General features: G+C 45.7%; 1 protein-coding gene across 5 annotated transcripts in view; it reads left to right on the forward strand.

The window, feature by feature from the left end:
- The window catches only part of ptprdb (protein tyrosine phosphatase receptor type Db), a 164,640-nt gene that overhangs the window by 95,749 nt on the left and 49,207 nt on the right, over positions 1–19,684 (forward strand). For all 5 annotated transcript variants that reach the window (XM_076031193.1, XM_076031201.1, XM_076031209.1 and 2 more), the window contains 2 exons: positions 7,982–8,127; positions 12,621–12,762. In XM_076031193.1, the coding sequence (XP_075887308.1) occupies positions 7,982–8,127; positions 12,621–12,762 (288 nt within the window). The remainder of the gene's footprint in view (positions 1–7,981; positions 8,128–12,620; positions 12,763–19,684) is intronic.

The following is a 19,684-nucleotide window of genomic DNA, read 5'->3' on the forward strand; positions in this document are numbered from 1 at the left end:
TGCACAAAAAAGGCACCATCAATAAAATCCCGCGGGAGGGGGGGTGGCCAGTTACTCTCAGTCACCGGACCTGTGGCATTTTCATACGTGACATATTAGGCTGCGGCGAAAACATCAGAAACGCCGAGCTCCGCTCGCGCTGTGACTGATTGAGCTGTCAGAGTTTGACCACGCTGCCATTACTCACGTGGCCTTCAGGATGGCTGGAACCTGAGAGGTTCTGGGGGTTAACCTGCTCGCTACACTGCCTCCGTACTCGCAGCTACTTCCAGAGCGCTGGAGCGAAGAGCCAACGCCAGGTGTTTAGAGTTGCGCTTGCTTGCTCCCTCGCTAGCTGGCAAGTGCACCAGGAAGTGTCGCGTTCTGCCTTTCTTCTCCAGTTCAGAGCTCAAAGTCGTGACCATTGACGCGCCAATGAACAGAGATTAGAGCTACAACACATAATACAGCTTTTGTTTTTATTGTTTTTAAGCAAAGAAAAGCTGGATCTGGATGTGTTTTAACAATACTGACATATTTAGCATGGAACATACCCCTATACTAAGCCTCACAAGTACAAAGATTTTTTATTTTATTTTTTTTCATATTTTTACATGTTATCTACACTCACTGGCCACTTTATCAGGTGCAGTTTTCAGATGCAATGTTCAGAAGGGAGATAAAGGGGAATTGAAGTGACTTTGAACGTGGCATGGTTGTTGGTGCCAGACAGGCTGGTCTGACTGCCTCACAAACTGCTGATCTATTGGTATTTTTTAACAACCATCCCTAAAGTTTACAGTGAGTGGTCCCAAAAAGTGAAAATATCCAGCGAGCAGCAGTCGAATGCAGTCAAACTGCCTCATTGATCAGACTGGTTGGAGACCTTGGCGAGGCCGTGGCCACTCAGAAAACCACTGGCTAAAACCAAACTATGCAGAATGTTTATAATTCAAAATTCCACAGTTGAAAATTTGCGTCGTTTGCAGGAATATCTGTCTTTCCGCGCAACGTTTGTGCGAACGTGATTAGCGCTGTGCAGCAGAAGAGATTAGAGCTGAGTAAGTGTCTGGTTCCGTGCGAGCTGTGGGGCCTCCTCGTCTGTTGATGGATGAGGTAGCGTAAGGATCTGCTGGCACGAGATGACGAGGTCATCACGCAGGTTAAAGGTCTCTGCCCCAGGGATTAGTTAAGGGTGTGAAATTAAGTCGAGCACTTGCATTCTTAGAGGGATCCCCGACTCCCAGGCTGTATTTTGAAAACGTATGCGTCGCGTTGAGGAGGAGCGCTGTGTTTTTAAACACCATATGCCCAACGATATTTGCTCACAGTGCCAAGAATGATTAAACACTCGCATGTCCATTCCAAAGCTGCAACCATCTGAAATTTAGCTGATTTTACAATGGAGGGGAAGCAGCAACCCAGAGACAACACAATATTAAGTACTGTCAACCAGCACTTCCACAATTTCTGAAAGACTATAGTAGGTATAGAATGCGTTTAAAAAAGAACACTCACAAAATTGGTAAATTGATTACCATTAAATTAGAAATTGTCTTTTTATACTGTTGTGTTTGCAAGGGTTAAAAAAAAATCTATTGTTGCATGGCATATTAGAGCTGGAGAGAGAAAATTTATAGATACTTAAAAATTGCTGCTGATTGGAGTCACTTTTCCAAATGCCAAAATGAAACAAGTGAAGGTTATTAAATCTCACGCTAAAAAGATGCGCTGGAGCTGTTAAACGGGTCACTATGCACCCCCAAGACATTTGGAAGGTTAACGTTGTTAGACAGTCTTTATTAAAACTCGGAGGAACGAAATCTGCTCCGACACGGCAGAAAAGTCCACAGTGGTTCTGCGTAAGGCGTGCAAGATGTGGGCATATGGCTAATTAACCAAAAAAAATTGTTCTCCAACGTTTTTAATTAACGTGCAAGTTATCGGAAAAACAAATTCCGGTCATTATCGAAATAACTGATGGCGGGGTTTTTTTTTCGTTTTTTTCTCAAGTAATCTGCTTGTTCAAATCTAAAACCTGACTAATAGACAAAAAGAAAATTCCCTACAAAGACAGTTACAGATTTCTCTGCGGAGGAGGCATGCATACAAAAAACAGTTGTGAGTGTTTGTGTGTGTCTTTGCACATTAGATACAGTTATGCAGTCAGTTGTGTACAGAGGGAGGAAGACAGGCGGTTCCCTGCTGGTGTGAGAAACAGTTTGCCTTGCTTTGACTGGCAGCAACTGTTCCTCCTGTTCCAAAATAGCAGTCATAGATATAGATATATATTTATATCTTAAACGTACTAAAATCTTATGGAGAATCAATATGACATAAAGGTCTGCACACAGCAGTGAAGACAGAGGGCTGAAGGAGGACTGGCCTACAGTGGGCCAGTGTGCCACTTTGCTGGCCCGCGGTAATAAGGCTTTTAGCAACTAGCATACCTGTGCACTCATCTGCAAGTAACACAATCTGATTAGCGTTAGCTTTAGCATTAGCTTAGCAGGTGCACCCGTCTGTGAAGATGCCTGGGCGGTCTGGGCCTAGCTCTAACTTAGCTAAGCAGTGGTCCGTGAGTAATGCACCATGACCAGCACTGAGAAAACCCTCTGTTCATCTGTATGAGAAACCAGCTCTGACCCAGTAAAGTTGTGGACCCAGTGGGCGCTCCATGTGTTACTAATGACCTGTTTATAAAATAAGACCCTATTTGATTATTTCCTGCCCTTGTGTTTCTAACAAATTAACCCTGATTAACTTGGCACTAGCTGAACCCTTGGGCTGGGTAAGTGGCATACTAATTGGACACGCATTAGCATCAGTGGCAAAAATGCATTTCCTTGGCTAGTGCATCATGACAAAGTGATTCTTGGGGAAAATCAGCTTGATATCACCCCTCCGAAATAGCAAGAAATTTTGAAAATGTTTGAGAGGACAGTGGAATGAAAGAGTTGTTTCAGGCTGATGACAACTTTGTGGAGCTTGAATATGTTACACTTGATTGTAACGAGTCACAAAACATTAAGGCACTTAATCATGTGAAATTGATTTTCCACAATTGATTTCCAAATCAACACTTTACAGTATGGGCTCCGCCGTGGAACAATAACTGCTCCCTCTGTTCATTGGCCCGGTGCAATCCAATTGAATGTCCGGCAGCAAAACAAGCAACTGATAATTTGCTCTTAATGTGTCTGTTCGATGTTAATGTGTTCTAAGTTATTGCTCTGGCCAGCTGCCCAGCATCTCTCCAAGGCTATAGTGGCCCTGGCCTGGACCCCGATACTGGCCTGGTTCCTCAAGTTATCCTACGACTCTGGCTCAGTGGTTCTCATCTTGGCTAACTGACCACCAACACATACAACTCTGTGCCACTGGATCCACTCCAGCCCCAAAGGACAGAGAATTGCTTATTGCATGCTTAAAGGGGCAATAAGAAATTCTCATCATAGTCAGATTTAACTATGATAATAAAAAGAATTGTTGAAGCTGTGAGGCTCGGGTCGTGTTATTGCATTGTTGGTGGAGCATGGTACAGATGTGCATCTCTGCCTCCTCCCACCTATCGGAAAAGCTACCCGACCACCGTTACAAATAGTGAGAAGCAACCACCCCAAAGGCGGGCAAAACCGCCAATCAAAAACAACGGTTTCATGCTCATCAGATAGAGATATGGCCCGTAGTTGCAAACAGGATTTTCCATTTAAGTACCTGTGAACCTGTGAAGGAAAAGGGTTTTCATCAAGACTACAGGGACTTTATTCCGCTAACATTTAAGCTTCACCAACTGCATTAGCACCCAGTGGCACCACCTAAAGTGTCTTCTGTACATATCCAGCATCTCAGAGAATCTTTTGTGATTCAAATGTGCATCATCATGCTCACATTACATTCCATCTTTGCCCTTTGGCTTTTATTGGTTTGCTTTGTTTGGAAAGACCTGGCTGCTTTATTCCTCAGTTTCTCCCAGGTATTGCTAAGTAGCGGAGTGAACCTGAGATGAGATCCCAGGGCAAATCGAACTCAATCCTGTGGCATACCTTCAGAGAGTGTGGGAGTGTTATTGTTGTCATAGCAAGTTGAAAAAAAGAACTGTCTGTTTCTTAAACGGCCAAACTTCAGTATTTCTGTTTTTCCTTTAGCTTAACTCTTTTCTTTATTTACTCTGTGTTTACCACACACGTGGTGAATTCTAGCTGTTTATTTTCCGAGCCTGTACCTTCAGTCCCCGTTTCTTCCATTTCTGCACTTTTCCAGTCAAAGCCTCTCTGACGCCATCATAAATCAAACTACCAAACAGTCGTGCATCTGTTCATACAGATGAACCTCCCTGCCCGTCGCTCCAGGTGAAGGCAGCATCTGCAGCTCTGCTATGTGCACACACTCTCCTAAAACTGCTTCATATGCTTCATCTGGTCGTGCCAACAATTCCTTCTGCCATTTCAATCAGCCAATTTCAGTTTGTGTAGAGGAAAGTATCGTGAGAAAATGTCAAATCTTCATAACAGTGTTAGCACGTGCTTGGCGAGCTACAAGGATTGAGGGTAACCTGGTTACCATTATTCTGAATTTCTGGAATTGAAACTGAACAAAGCAAGATGATGTATCTTTATATCTCCTTGGGATCAAAAGTTCATCAGAGCCCTTGACTCAAAAGTGGTCCAGGGAGATGACATTGTAATCCCGGCCATCTGTTGCGTAGATCAGATCCCTACTGTATGGCGACCTCTTTGTAGGCTGGCCGCCACCCACACCCCTGGTCCAGGCGGATACAAACCAAGAGAGGGGGGAAGATTGGCATCGTCTAAATCCAGCTAAATCTCCCTGCAGTGACCCACTCAACAGTTTGGCCTCGCTTCCATCTTGGGTCATATTAAAAGACCCAGGGGAAAAGCGATCAGGCATGCCCATGGATGTATTATAAGAACTGGATACCAGACTCGCAGTATGGCGGTGCAGCATTTTTCTTTTTAGTGGCCACTCGAGGTACTGCAGCCGAAAACCCCAATGTCAACCGCAATATAAAACGAAACGCCTGTAAAACGGCTTACAGGACAACTGTGACCTGAAACGCTGTTTATAAGAAATCTTTCTACTGTAGATTTTCAGGTCATTGTCTTTCAAAAAAAATTATAAAGGCCAGAAAATCCTCAGAAAAGAGTTTATTCACATATGTGTTTTCACATATGTGTATTCACATATGCTGTGTCTAGGCTCGTTCTGATTGGCTGATACGACCTGATGTATCACATGAGTTACAGAGGCATGACGGGAAGTGACACTACCGCACATGCTCTATGGCACTGTGTAAGTAGTGGGTGAGCGATGACATCAAGTGAAATCCCGCTCTTCTTCTTCTTCTTTTTCTTCTTCTTCTTTTTCTTGCGCTGAAAGCGCGGTGATCGTTAGCTGTTTGCCCAGACGGATGAAGAAGCAGAGTCAACAACGGACGACACAGCAGCCATAGGCAACACACACACACACACACACACACACACACACACACACACACACACACACACACAACCTCCTCATTAAGTCAGTCAATGTGACAGGACAACTTATGTAACGGCCCCCGAGATGGAGGGAGGAGATGGGGAAAGGGTAACAAGGAGAGGGATGAAAGAGGGAGCGAGAAGAACAGCTGTGGAGGAGGGCGGGGGGGTCGCTGGTGTGAAGACATGGACTGGTGGAGGGGGGCGCTGCTCAGAAGATAATGGGGCCGAAATGGGAGAGAGAGAGCAGAGCATGAAAGTGGGGGAAAAAATTAGCAGGCGATACATGACGAGGGAGAGAGAGATCGAGCCCAATGAGATGAAGGGAAGGGAGAGAGGGAGAGAGAGAGAGGGAGAGGGAGAGAGAGCCACCGTGCCTTTTAGTGAGGCTCCGCTGGCTTTACACTTTCCACTTGTTTTGTGGGCGAGAGATTAGCGAGAGGATTAAGAGAGCGATTCTCCTCCTGCTCCTCATTCTCTCTGTTTCCATTTCTCTCTCTCGCTCACTCTTTCCGCACTCACACCGACGTGCACGTTTGATCGCCCGCCACACAGATGCGCGGCGTAATGCCGTGCGTGTGGAAAAACGGGCGCACTCGAGCGCCGCTTGAATCAGGGCGAGGTAGGTTGGGTTTTTTTTTAGATGCGAGCAGCTCCGTTTTGTTGTGACCATCGTAAAAATATGTGATGTGGCAAAACGAAAAATTGATATTGGTGTGCAGCTTTTAAAGAAGACCTTGTTTGTAACCAGTGGTCACTAGAGTCACTCCTGCCTTTCTTGCCTGGTCTCCAACCAGTCTGCCCACTCTGACCTCTGACCCCTGACTTTCACAAGGCCTTTTCCTCCACACGACTGCAGCTCACTGGGTATTTTCCCTTTTTTGGGGACCATCATTTGTAAACCCTGTTGTGTGTTGTGAAAATCCCAGTAGATCAGAAAGTCTTGTGGTGTGAACACCACCAACAACCATGTTTCTCAGATTTGAACTACAGCAAGTCACTGCAGCTATAGCCCTAAATACGATTAAGTTGCTGCCATGTGATTTGCAGATTATCTTTTTGTCTTAAGTTTATTTTAATAAACTCAATTTCATTCATCCTCTGTGACTTCATTTATTTTAGTGATGTGCGCAAATACCAATTTCTTGTGTCAGTGTCAATAGATCCTCCCGACGTGGGCATTTCAAATCTAAAGCAGGTTTTCATGCACAGAGTGAAAATGTGCACCAGGCAAGAAGAAAACAGGCATGTGCAAGAACTGAAAGTAGGATCTAGGGTCCAGAATCTCTCACACACACACACACACACACACACACACACACACACACACACACAGATTGTTGTATCCAGTCACTGGGTGGATTTGGCCCTGAGCCAGTGCACTGTGGAGGTGACTGGGCAGCTTGGGGCTCTCAGACCATGTTTGCCAGTACATCTGGCTGGTTCACTCCTGCTCTCACTCCATTTATCTCACCCCCTACCACCACTCCCAACCCCTATGCCTGTCTCTCTCTTTCTCTCTCTCTCTCTCTCTCTCTCTCTCTCTCTCTCTCTCTCTCTCTCTCTGTTTCCCATCCACTCGCCAGTGCCCATCGTCCTCTCTCCCCTTCGATTCTGCTGCTCTTCACGCTCTTCCCTTCCTTCCTCATTCTGCGCTCCATCTGTCCCTCTCTCTCCTCTCCTTTATCTCACCCCCCTCTTTCTCTTTCTCTTTCTCTCTCTCTCTCTCTCTCTCTCTCTCTCTCTGTCCACACTCGTTCAGCAGCAGCGCGCTGGAAAGCTTAGCTTTCTCTCTCTCTCCCCACCAGCACCACTCTCCTTTTAAACAGCAAAAAGCAATTTCTCTCCCTTTGTCAGGAGGTTGGCTGTAAGCCCTTAAGTAGGGATTTTCTGGTTTGGCTGGAATGCCATTAGGCGAGCTGCCGATGACGTGCCGTGACTGACGTGCCCGAATCTTTTTGATGTCGTGATGTCACAATCCGGCGGAGGCCGCGGCTATGATATTGTCGGCGTCGCCGGAACGAGGGGGCTTTGGTGGTCATGTCGGGAGTAAGTCTTGGTAAATCCTTTATGCTACAGAAATATTAAGCTTCTTTGGTGGCGCAGGGACAGAGGGAAACAGAGACACAAACACACGTGCACACAGAACAGAGAGATAACTCGCGCAGACACAAAGCCACCACGCACACATGCACACACACGCACGCACACACACCCCTCTACTGCAAGAACGATGTTGTAGATATGAGCGCATACACACATAGCTGGTTTAGCCCAGCTGCAGTCTTAGTGTTACAGATGTGTGAATAACAGATTATAATAGTGGGTTGGAATTAAGTAGCAGTCTGACGCTTAAGCTTTTTATTTGTTAAAGCACTCGTACACGGGCGTGTGAATGCTGATTTGTAAAGTGGCCGTGGCTTCCGAGCAGCACCGAGGTCAGAGAGGCGCAACACAAACGCAAAAAAAGTGTGAACTTTTCTGTCTCTCTCTCCACACAGCATCCCCGAGGTTCACACGAACGCCGGAGGACCAGACAGGAGTCCAGGGGGGCGTGGCCTCCTTTGTGTGCCAGGCCGCCGGCGACCCTCAGCCCAAGATCGTCTGGAACAAGAAAGGCAAAAAAGTCAGCAATCAGAGATTCGAGGTACGGCGACGATGTCCCGAAGAAGCCCGACTCCATGTTTCTTCATTGGAATTTTTTTTTTTCTGAGATGCAGTAAACGGCATCAACTTCCATTTGGCGCACCAGCTGACTCTCATTGAACACAGTGATTGGCTGAAGAAACGAAAAGGGGCCAGATTCAGAATCAAGAATCAAGCACCTTCTCGTATTCTCCTGTGACTTGGTACCGACTCAAGTCCAGGAAAGCTGAGCTTGAAAACAACCATCAAGCAGCGTCAACAACCAGGAAGTGCAGTGTCCTTCCAATAAAACAAACAAGATGCGAAAAGTTTCTTTTTTATCGTTACGGTGGGAGGGAGGGGCGATGCTTTTTTTTTTTTTATTGGAACAAAACCTCGAGGCAAACACTGAGGCCAAGACAAACTGCGCACATTCTGGGAAAGACATCTGGGTAACTGCGGATCCATGGCGCTAACAGATTGGCCGTCACGGTTCAACATACGTCGACTGTGAAAACGAACCAGGGAGGAAATAGAATTTTACAACCGCGTTTAGATTGCAACATTAGGACGCTTTTGTCGACTTTGGCGGCGGCGGCTGTTTTTTTCTTCCACTCCACTATCATTACGGCTGCTCCCGTCAAGCGAAATGGCCCTCGGGCCAGACAAGCTATTACCCAGGAACACGTGAGCTGCGGGCAGGGCGTCATTGGCTGAGACCGCTGACTGGTGGTCACAGGTCTCTTTTAAAACACTCATTATCTCATGCTTAGATAAACAGCAAAATATTTAAAGCAAATGATTAACAATGCAAGTATGAAGACTCAGTGACATCGGAGCAAAGTAGCAAATTTTGACGTATTTTCGGGGGGCTAAACGTTGCACTTCAAGACTGGATTTTTCCAGACTCACCTTGAAAAGCTTCAGTCTGCAGCATCATTAGCCAGCGACACACGAGCAATCAGCATTCTTTGGGTTGATAGAGGTCGTGGCGACCAAGCCAGGGTTGTTGTTGTGATAGAAACAGGAAATGACTGGGATCTTGTAGACAGACAGCCTCTGATTGGTTGTTGCAACGGCAACTTTGGTATCACAACGAGACAACACTTGTTCTGTAGCAAAGAGAGCGAAGAACAGCAAACCCTGCATCACGTCATGGCAAGAACTTCAGCCCGTCCTCAGTGGGATCCTACAGGGGTGAAAAAATACAATCGGCCTGCTCTGAATGTGATGGAAACAATGACTTTTTTTAAAAACAAAATCCCCTTTTCAAGTCTTTTTTGTGCGTTTGTATTTAACGGCTTCCGCTTTTCAAACACGTTTGCGCTCCTTCCCAGGCGGATTGTTGAACCAAAGCCAGCCGATGTGGGAAGCGCTCCGTCTGGCGTGTCAGGTTATTTTTTGCTTGGTTGCAGCATAATGTAACGTCACACTAGTGCTGCAAGCAATATTATCCAGCGGTCAGAGTCTCAGCGTACCTAGTCCCAGCTTTAAAACTTAAATTGCTGTTTGATGTAAAGGTTAAGTCAAACAGTTTTTGGAGTATTTTTCTGTTAAAAGAAAAAAGAAAAAAGAAACAGCTCTTTTGAGATGTGACATCACGTCTACCACACAGTCATTTGCTGAAGCTTTAATTGGCTGCCTCTCATGTGGGATTAGCCAGTGTGGGCTCCCTGCTATTTGCTGCTGCTGCTGCTGACTCATTGCTGGTGCACTCCCAGCGTCTGCTGTGCATCCATCCTCCATTGACACTATTAGTTACACCTTTGCTTCTCCTTCGATGACAAATCACAGAGGCAGCCCTGTTAAATGCAAATCTTTTGACGCCTTATTCAAAAAGCAGTGAAAAGTCGGCGTCCTATATCAAATAGCGGCCTTTTTCTTATTAATGCTCCCCGTTTCTGCAGCAAACTTTGTGCGCCTGGTGTGAAATGCCTCAGCTGCCGTACACACATTTAAGTACGTCCGTCCGTCCGCCCGCCCCCCTTATTAATTTTCCCAAGGCTCTCACCTTGATTGTTTCCTCCCACCTTGAGTTTTCCATCAGCACTGGAACAGCCGCTCTCCTCCACACTCTGTGTCACCCGGAGCTCAGGGTCTTTCTGCACTTCAATAAGCCAAGTTTGCTCCCAGCTTTAGGTTCATCTTAGTGTCTCCCTATTGGTGATTAAATCACTAGAGGGAGATATTTCATTTTTTTTTTTTTTTTTTAATCCAGCCTTTATGAACCCAGACTATACCATCTGTAGAGTTCTTTTTTGTCCAGCTGGCCGGGAGTCATAGCCGTGAGATTCCCTGTTATTGGATTTCAGCTGTGCCCCTCCAGGAGTTCAGAATGCAGATTTATTGCGTTGGTGTATTGGACTCATGCAAGAGCGTTTGAACTGTCCAGTCTACAATCATGGAGACGGCTGTGTGAAATGTTATATCTTGAACGCAAAAGAAGTATCAGAGTCACTGGAGCACTTTGGTGCTCCGTTGGTGCTTGCGAACATATCAAGTGAACTTCCTCTCACGTCTCACCTTCATCCAGGCTCGGTCCTTGGGCACATCAAAAGTACAAAAAATACCTTTTAACGTCTCTTTTTCATATCTGAAAACCTGTACCAGTAAATAACATCAGTCTGTGTCCAAGGCTTCAGCCGACTATAATACAGCGCTGTAGGTTAAGAACAATCATTGTGTTTTGGTGCTTTTTGCTAAAGCGTCCCTCAGACACAAGGCATTTGCCTGTTTTTGAAGCTGTTTGCTCGTTTGATACGTTTCAGCGTATAATTCCCTGCATTAAACACTTTCTTCTCAAGGAATTAAATAGCACCTAGGAATCCTGATAGAAATAAAATCTAAAAAAAAAGAAAAAGAGAGAGAAAAGATGACAGGCTCCACTATGCTTTGCAGTCATGAGCTGTTTACGTTACCCAAGGTATGCCACCATTTGAAAAAGCCACAGACTCAAAACCACTAATGTTTTCTGTAATAATATTCCAGCTGCATGAGCCGCCCCTCAAAGTGTGCAGGAATCCCTCGGGTCATGTGCAGCCTAAAGGCATAGTTCAACATTTTTGGTGAATTCGCCCATTGCCATATTCGCTATAGTCATATGAGTAGAAACATTCCCTTTAATTGTGAGTGTTTTGAGATCCAGGGTGCAGAGACGGGAGCTGCTCAGTGGAGAAATGGGTCTCCCTCCCTCGAAACTCATCAGATACTCAATCCAGCAGCTCCAAAACGCTCTCGCAGACATGTCGTGACCTGCACATTCACCACAGGCTCAGATTAAAGAGAGTCTATCGACTCATATGACTGTAGGAAACAAGGCAATAGACGAATTTGCAAAACAAAATCTTAAATTATCTCTTTAAAGTAACATAATTTTACCTTTAAACTTAACAAACAGAGCACTAAATGTTCCACAGAGTCCACATGATGTACAAATAAATTAGATTGTTTTCAATGGGCGGGAAAAAAAATCTTTTGTTCTTCACTAAACATTTCAGAATGATGTATTTTTGAGCTGTATTCAGAATACCATTGAACCTTAATGTTTTTGCAGAAGGTTATCATACCGTCTGAACCTCATACCAGCACATGACCAGTGTCTCTCCCAGAAGCGGCTAAATTTGTCTTGTTTTTATGCTCTGGGAAGGTAAAAGCTGCTTGTTGCAAAGCTCAGTAATACTGCAGTTCCTTCTGGTTGGCCCGTAAGCACTATTTTTAAGAATTATTGACCTTTTTTGTCATTAGGGACTCCACAATTTAGCTGGAGTTGGCTCGTACAGCCCTTTGTAATTAAAGTTGTATACAAACGGTCAAGCAAGACCAGTGAAGGGAAATATAAATGCAGCGAGCCAACAGTAGTGGACGGTAGCAACACTGTCCAGTGCGCGTCTGTCTCACAAGCCAATCAAAACCAATCCAAAAGCCACTTTCCACGCCTTTGCTTTTCACACAATCCCCCCCGGCTGCCCGGCTACGGCCATTAACATTAGCCGTCTAGCAATGTGTCATGATGTCCACTGAGGCTGATGAGCTCAGCTCTGCCGCCTGGTCTGGTCACCTCCCCAAACAGCAGCCTCACCAACAACCCGGCCGGGTTTTAAAGCTCCGCTTCAGTGGCCAGTGGCAGTTTCCCGTGCCAGCAGTGTCGCCAGCGCCAACATTCCCAGTGCGCTCCAAGCGCCGCAGTCCAGACGCCATTACACACACAACCAGGAAGCTGCAAATCACAGACTTCAGGCAGAATGACGGAGGGCATCGGGATTTTACAGGGCAATTTGGTGGCGTGAGAGCCTCATAAGGCTTTATGTACTTCCTCAGGGTGCCGGCGTCAACTTAAGATGTTACTGAGGGCCACGTCCCAGCAGTCGTTTTCTATGGTAAAAAAAAAAAAAAGAAAAGAAAAAATGGAATTTGCTGCTACAGTCAGGCCATGAATAAAACCCCAGCAATGTTGTTGCAGCGAGGAAAAAAATAAAAGAAGAGTTTCCTCACAATTTCTTTCTTCCCTTCCTGCAGGTAATAGAGTTTGATGACGGCTCTGGCTCGGTCTTGAGGATCCAGCCGCTGAGGACCCCTAGAGACGAAGCCATTTACGAATGTCACGCCTCCAACTCTGCAGGGGAGATCACGGCCTCCACCAGGCTGAGTGTGCTAAGAGGTCAGTCCGGAGGCGTCTCCACGCCCGGCTCTTTTCCTAACTGCAGTCCACTTCTCACATCGTCATTCCGAGCCATCCAGACGTTGAAAAAAAAATAGCAATAAGCGTTCACATTTCTTTTTCTGGGTCTCTTTGTTAGCATGCAGTCATTGTCATCTTTATTTAACACCAGCTGATCCGTGCCTCCTTGTGAATTCTGAGTGATTGCATTGAGGTTCAAGGAGATGCCGCTCTGCTCTCATATGAATAAAGTTCTTATATGTATATATATATATATATTTTTATATATATATATATATATATATATGTATATATATATATATATATATATATATATACATACATATATATATATATATATATATGTATATATATATATATACATATACATATATATATATATATATATATATATATATATATATATATATATATATATATATATATATATATATATATATACACATATATATATATATACATATATATACATATATATATATACATACATACATACACATGGATTTTTTTTTTTAGTAAAGAGAACAAAGCTTCGGTGCTGTGAATTTACGACATTTCCGTGCTGACGGTTGACCGATGGTCTGTTTGAAAGGATGTTCTTGGCCTACAGAGTTGTGCCCTGGACATGCATCATCTGCTGTATAGCTATCTCACCCTCATGCTACATCGTAGATGTTAAAGTAAGAAACAAGCGTCGTCAGCTTTGGTCGTTTTTCATGAAAATTGAGTACCAGCTCAACGTAGTAGGAGTCGTGGGAGTAAAGTGGCCCAAAAGTCCCTCGACGTCACATTTAACAGTGTCATATTTATATTGCGGTAACCACATTTTGGTTTTTCAGCTTCTCTCGACACTTTTTAAATCTCATCTCTCATCACCCTGCGTCGTCATTCCCTGTCCAATCAGTGGCCTGCACTCAGTTGATATCACATTTTCAAGCCGGAAATAAAACAGTCACCAGGCGCTACCACCTAATGCGAAGCCTTAAATACTGAGTAGAGCCGAGTACATGCCCCAAAAGTGAACTGCATTGTAACCGTGGTGCACAGTTCCTGAAGTGAACACAAGCAAATGTAGTCAAACTGATGACAAGAAGTGCTTTCTTCTGCTTTGTGCGCATTGGTGGTCTGCACCGGTTACCAGCATCCGCCAGCAGGGGTACGAAACAATCATGCCTATCGTCAAAACATCGTCACACAACTGGCTTATTGAAAGCGTTCTGCTCTCTGCCAGGGAGACGGTATATTGGTATATTGCCATAAAATGGGAGCAGGAGCGCAGCCGACCAGCCAGCCGGCCAGCCGGCCGGCCGGACGGAGGATTTTGCAAGTGTTAGCGCATAGAGTCCATTAATGCAGATGGTGATGTTGGCATTAGTGGAGTCCATTAGGGGAACATTACGTACCGCTGGTTGGAAGCTCCAGAGTGTCTTAGCGAGTGAAACTGCTCAAGCGTGGATAATCACATCGAATGCCTTTACAGTACATGCTAGCGGGAGAACATGCAGCCTGTTGTTCTTCCATCTCAATTGTCTCCCTCTCTGTCTTCGCCGTCTCAGAGGTAATGACGCAGTCGGCGGCTTCTTCCTCCCCACTTTTTATTTCGCTATTTTATTTCTTTCCCCGCTGCCCGTTGTTCTTGTTGTACACTTTCTTTGTTTTTTTATTCCCTCTCTCCTCTTCCTCCTCCGTCTGTCTGTCTGCCTGTCTGTCTCCCTACACTCTGAGGTCCACGACACAGCAACCTCTAAATTATTCATATCAGACCACTCTTTGCATCTTCCTTGCTGTTCCGCTCCATTCGTCCAGAATGTTGTTTCCCCCCCACCCCACCCCACCCCACCCCCGTCTCATTGTTGCCGTGCGTGCACACGCGTGCGTGCACGCTCAGCTGCACATGTTCTCTTGCTTATGTGATCCTGCATCCATTTTGATTTTTGCTGCCTCCCTTGATGGAAGCTAGCTGCTCGTGTCTAATCTTTGCCGTTTTCAAAAACAAAAACCGCTCATGCGCCGCACACAGGCAACAAACCCAGAACACGTGCACCCGCACACACAGGCTCATGCACGTACCCTCCATCTAAGACACTCAGTCTTTCTGTAGTGATTAGCTTCTTCTGCTCCTCTGAGGAGTCATTGTGTTGTTGGAGAATGAAGGGCCACCTGGGAGCAGCTAATAGCCCCTGATAGAGTGTTGGTCCAAATGCCAGTTGCAAAGTACACTGAAGCACGCACACACAGAGTCGTGTCAATCAAATGTGGCCCTGTAAAGACACAGCTCCAGTGACTGACTGACCGTCTGGCGGGGGGGATCCGGTGTTAAGGTCAGCCGGCTTAATTACTAAGAATTAAACCTGCGTAATTGAAATCTTGGCTTCCACTAAAGGACTGTGATTGGCAGCGGCTGAAATAATAATGAGCCCAAGGCCAATTATATGCTTCAGGATCTAGTGTGCAGCGAAACCCTGTATAATTTATGGTTTTGGTAAAACTTGACTGTGTCCAAAAAATGTCATAAATTGGAAAGATACAGTGTATTAATCCATCCATCCATCCATTATCGTGCACCATTTACCAAGTGCAGGATTGCTGGCAATGGTTCAATTGAAGGACTGCAGCGTTATCATTATTATTATTATTATATGTTATTATTATTATTATTACGATATGAAAGATTGGTCCCGCCTTAATAAGTCATTGGAATACCTTTTGAGTTATTTTATGGAAAGTCTGTTCTGTTTTTATTTTTCTTTGTCTTGCCACACAAGGTAAGACATCAAACTGTACTCTGGAGCTTTTTTTTCAACTTTGCCTGCATTCATTAAATAAATGTGGGAACATGAAAAAAAAAATTTGATGCCAGATGTCCATAAGGGTTTCATGAAATGTATGTATCCAGCCAGGCTCAGGCTATGATTGACGAGTGTTGATTAATATGGCAACTCAAAGTGATCATCATGTTCAAAGCACACACCCCTTGTCTCTGGAGTTCAGGACGTGCAGGTTAAAATAAAAGAACTCAGCAGAGAGAAACCTCTTTGAGTGGAAATATAATGATATAATAATACATCATTTATAATAATAAAAGTGTGAAAAGTGGGTTTAAAAGAAGTCAAAATGGCACAAAAAGAATTTCACTGCAATCAGTGTGTGGACAGCCAGACTCCAGCTGCTACTGTGTGTGTGTGTGTGTGTGTGCTTGATACACAACATGTGTGAACTACTGTAAATTGGATATAATCTCTGACAAGTGTATTATACCCTGTGTTGTTAAAATACCCCTGGCATTGCAGACTCACAGTCAGACTCGGTGTGGAGTGTGTTCACACTGTCTGGAACACTGACCCAGTGAGTGCAGCAGTGCAAGTGAAAACTACCACTGGGTTCACGCCCACCTACTCTGGCGCACATTCAACGGCTGAACAAGGTCGCCCTCGCCGCATCGCATCAACCGCCGTGGCTTAGCAACCCCTCGCTAGCGTAGCGCTGCAATTTATTTAGCGTGAAGATCTAATGCTGAACAAGCTGCTCCCCCCACAAATAGGAGTCCAAACTCGCTGTGGCGCCGCAGGCCAAGTTGCATTGGATTTCCAATAACGCGCTGAAGCGTCGCTCCGATTGCATCCATTCGTTTTGCTGTGAGCCGCTGATGAACGACACGCGCGGCTTTTCCGACGCAGCGAGTCGCTGCTGCCGTAACTGGCAGGCTTTTGTTGATTTCCTGCCGTCCGACGTTTGCGCGTAAATCGTTTTCGAGCCTGGCGTAAAGAATGCAGCGTCCGCCAGGGAGGAAGGTGGGAAGTAACGAAGTACAATTACTTAGTTACTGTACTAAAGTGGATTTTTCAGGCGTCTGTACTTGAGTATTTCTGTTTCTGACGACTTTTCACTTTTACTCCCTACATTTGTGCACAGATACCTGTACACATACTGTTTTTGTAATTTGTTGTTGTTGTTGTTGTTGTTGTTGTTGTTGCTTGATGTGGAGCTATTTGAACTCTGCTGTTGTGTAGTTAAATATAAATGAGGGAGATTATTTTTGAGTCCACTACCTCGGCTTTGGAGTCACTCTGGTCAGTTTAGCCCAGAATATTCTGTCACAACTTTTTCATTTTTGCAAGATGATCAACGAATGTATTGCTTCATTGATGGGAAAAATGTATATATTTCTACGCTTTACTTCAGTACATTTCAGAACTTGCACTTGCTTACTTTTATTTGAGTAAAGGAGTTGAATCAGTACTCTCAGTTTTACCAGAGTATTGTTTTTACCGTATGTAACCGTAGTTGTATTTAAGTACAGAATGTGAATACCTTTGGCACCTGTGGTGTCTGCGCTGCCGTTCCCATGATTTGCACACTGGGATTTTCTATGAGCTGTGAAACTATTCTGGATCTCGTAACGGTGGAAAAACCGAGTCGGGCGCGACGTCCAAGTGAAACAGTGGGATGTGTGTACGTCTCCGTCGGCTGGGGAGTGTAGGGTTACGCATCTGCGCCGACCTCCGGGGGGTTCTTAAACTGCGAAGCGTACGCACACACACACACACACACACAGATGCACACAATACAGGAGCAGCATTGTCGCACTTTGGTGTTACTTACACCTGTCTCAATGACGGATGGGAGAGAGCTGGAATTGTGCATATATTAAAGTGCATGTGTGTGTGCGTGTGTGTGTGTGTGTGTGTGTGTGTGTGTGTGTGTTTACCTGCTCACCGCTGCTTTGGTTGCTGCTGGGTTATTTATCTATTCCTCAGTGCTGGTTTAAGCGGAGGGCAGATAAAGATGCTCGTGTCTCTGCGAGCGACATTAAAAACTGGCGTCCTCGACATTCGATGCGAATGTCCCGACCCAGGTAGATGAAATGGAATGCATTATTCCTGCCTTACGAAGGGGGGGCCTGGCTTTGAAGTGAGCGTTTGCATAATGAAAGCCGGGAGAGACTCGGGATTGTGCTGCTCTACGGGTCCCTCGTGAGCGTTCGCTCCGTCTGCGTTTCCTCCCTCTGTTTTGCTTCATGTCACTATTTCTGTTGTCACACCCCGTTCGTTTCTTCTTTTTTTGTTCCCATTTATTTATTTGTTTTGGGTTGGGGTTTTTTTTTTCTACATTCGACACCCGCCCACGCCCGGCGTACACAACGCGGAACACCTTCTCACGTTGTTCCGCTGGTTTATTGTGTCCGTGTTTTCCACCGCCGGGCGTCGTGATTGATTGAAACCGGAGCCGTTAAAAGGCCGCACGCGCTGCCGCCGAGCTCGCGTCTCGCGCCTCGTCGGCTCTGGTTCGATGGACGAGTCCCAGAATTAGCATCTCCTTGGCGAGATCCAGCGCCTAGGATTTCCCGTTAATGAGGCTCTGCGCTGTTCGAGAGGGATAAAGCCACGAGGGATCCTGGATAAAATGGGGGCTTCTAGATCAAATGCAGTGCAAACAGTGAAACACGCCTCCCGTGTTCATGTTTGTGTTTTCCCTGCGGGTTCGTCTTTCGCCACTTTGCTGTGGATGAGTCAGAAATGTGACATTTTCACCCCTTTGGTTTCAAAGTTCAGCCCCGGAAACAAAGTGGCGCAGCTTTTTTCTTTTCCCTTTTAAAAGAGGCATTTTCTCCGAGCCCTGTGGATGTCGAGAGCAACTGCGGTGTGTCTCACAAGGTTTTTGAATCTTTGATCCTCCCAACACCTCCTCCTCCTTCACCACCTCCCCCTACTCCATATCATTCTCCTCTTCTTTTTCATCCTCCTCCTCCTCCTCCTTCGCTATCCCCCCTACTGCACCTTGTTCTCCTCCTCCTCTTTTTCATCCTCCTCCTCCTCCTCCTCCTTCACTATCCCCCTTACTCCACCTCGTTCTCCTCCTCCTCTTTTTCATCCTCCTCCTCCATGTCCACCTCCTCCTCTTCACCATTTCCCCATCCTCCTCTTCTTCCTCCTCCTCCTCCTCCTCCTCCTCCACTTTCTACTCCTCATTCTCCTCTTCTTCCTCCTCCACATCTTCCTCCTCCACCATTTCTTCCTCCTCCTCCTCCTCCTCCTCTTCCTCCGAGCATCGTCACCTCCCTCAAGTCTCCCACTTCAGATAAATGATGTCGGCCCTCGGCCTCTCAATTCCCTTCATCGCAGTAGAAAGGCTCGTGTTGTTTGATTTAAGTGCCCTGGATTCCGGGGAATTCAGCCGTTGTTTGTCATCCAGGTGCCGCAGTCAGGATTCCATTTCCAGCCGGTTCTCACTCGAGCGGTGTTTTGCGCGAAACGCTTGCGTGCGCGGCCGTCCCCGTTGGTCGCTGCCACTTCGAGACTCAATTATTCCCTTTTAAGTCACGCCCACCGACCTCGGGCAGCTCACTGTCTGGTCAGGTTTGCCGTACGGGAGCTACTGTCCACTGCCTTACAGCAACGTGGGTTTTAATCAAAGGCATTGTTTGACATTTAGAGTTGACATTTTTTCTCAGCGAGCCGGCTAACGGGACTGATAATCATGTTTAATCTGCCTCAGCGCAAAGCTACGAGCTGCTGCTGATTTCCCTGGGTGAGAGAGGTGTGATGGGGAAGCTGAATAGAGTCGTTCTGTGCGTGAACTCCCTGCAACAGCTCCAACGATGAGTCGTTAATTTAGTTCGTACGAGCACTCCAGTACAGAGCAAATGAAAAACGTGAACGCAGAGAAAAGGCATTAATTACCAGCGCTGGTGAGACCTTATTCAGTCAAATCTATAAACAGTGTTCACTGTTGACTGACCTTGCAAATATGATATACAGAATCTGCTTATTTATATTTACATTTTACCACATTTACATTTCAGGCACACCACAGCAGTTGAGCACAGAGAACACTTGATTCTCTCATTTAAAATGGTTCAGCGCTGGTTTTGTTTCTTGTGAACCTGTTGGCCTCTCGTTCT

The sequence above is a fragment of the Nelusetta ayraudi genome, unplaced genomic scaffold (genome assembly GCF_046127955.1).
Source record: "Nelusetta ayraudi isolate G7.1 ecotype Tasmania unplaced genomic scaffold, CSIRO-AGI_Nayr_v1 ptg000004l, whole genome shotgun sequence".
NCBI lineage: Eukaryota > Metazoa > Chordata > Actinopteri > Tetraodontiformes > Monacanthidae > Nelusetta > Nelusetta ayraudi.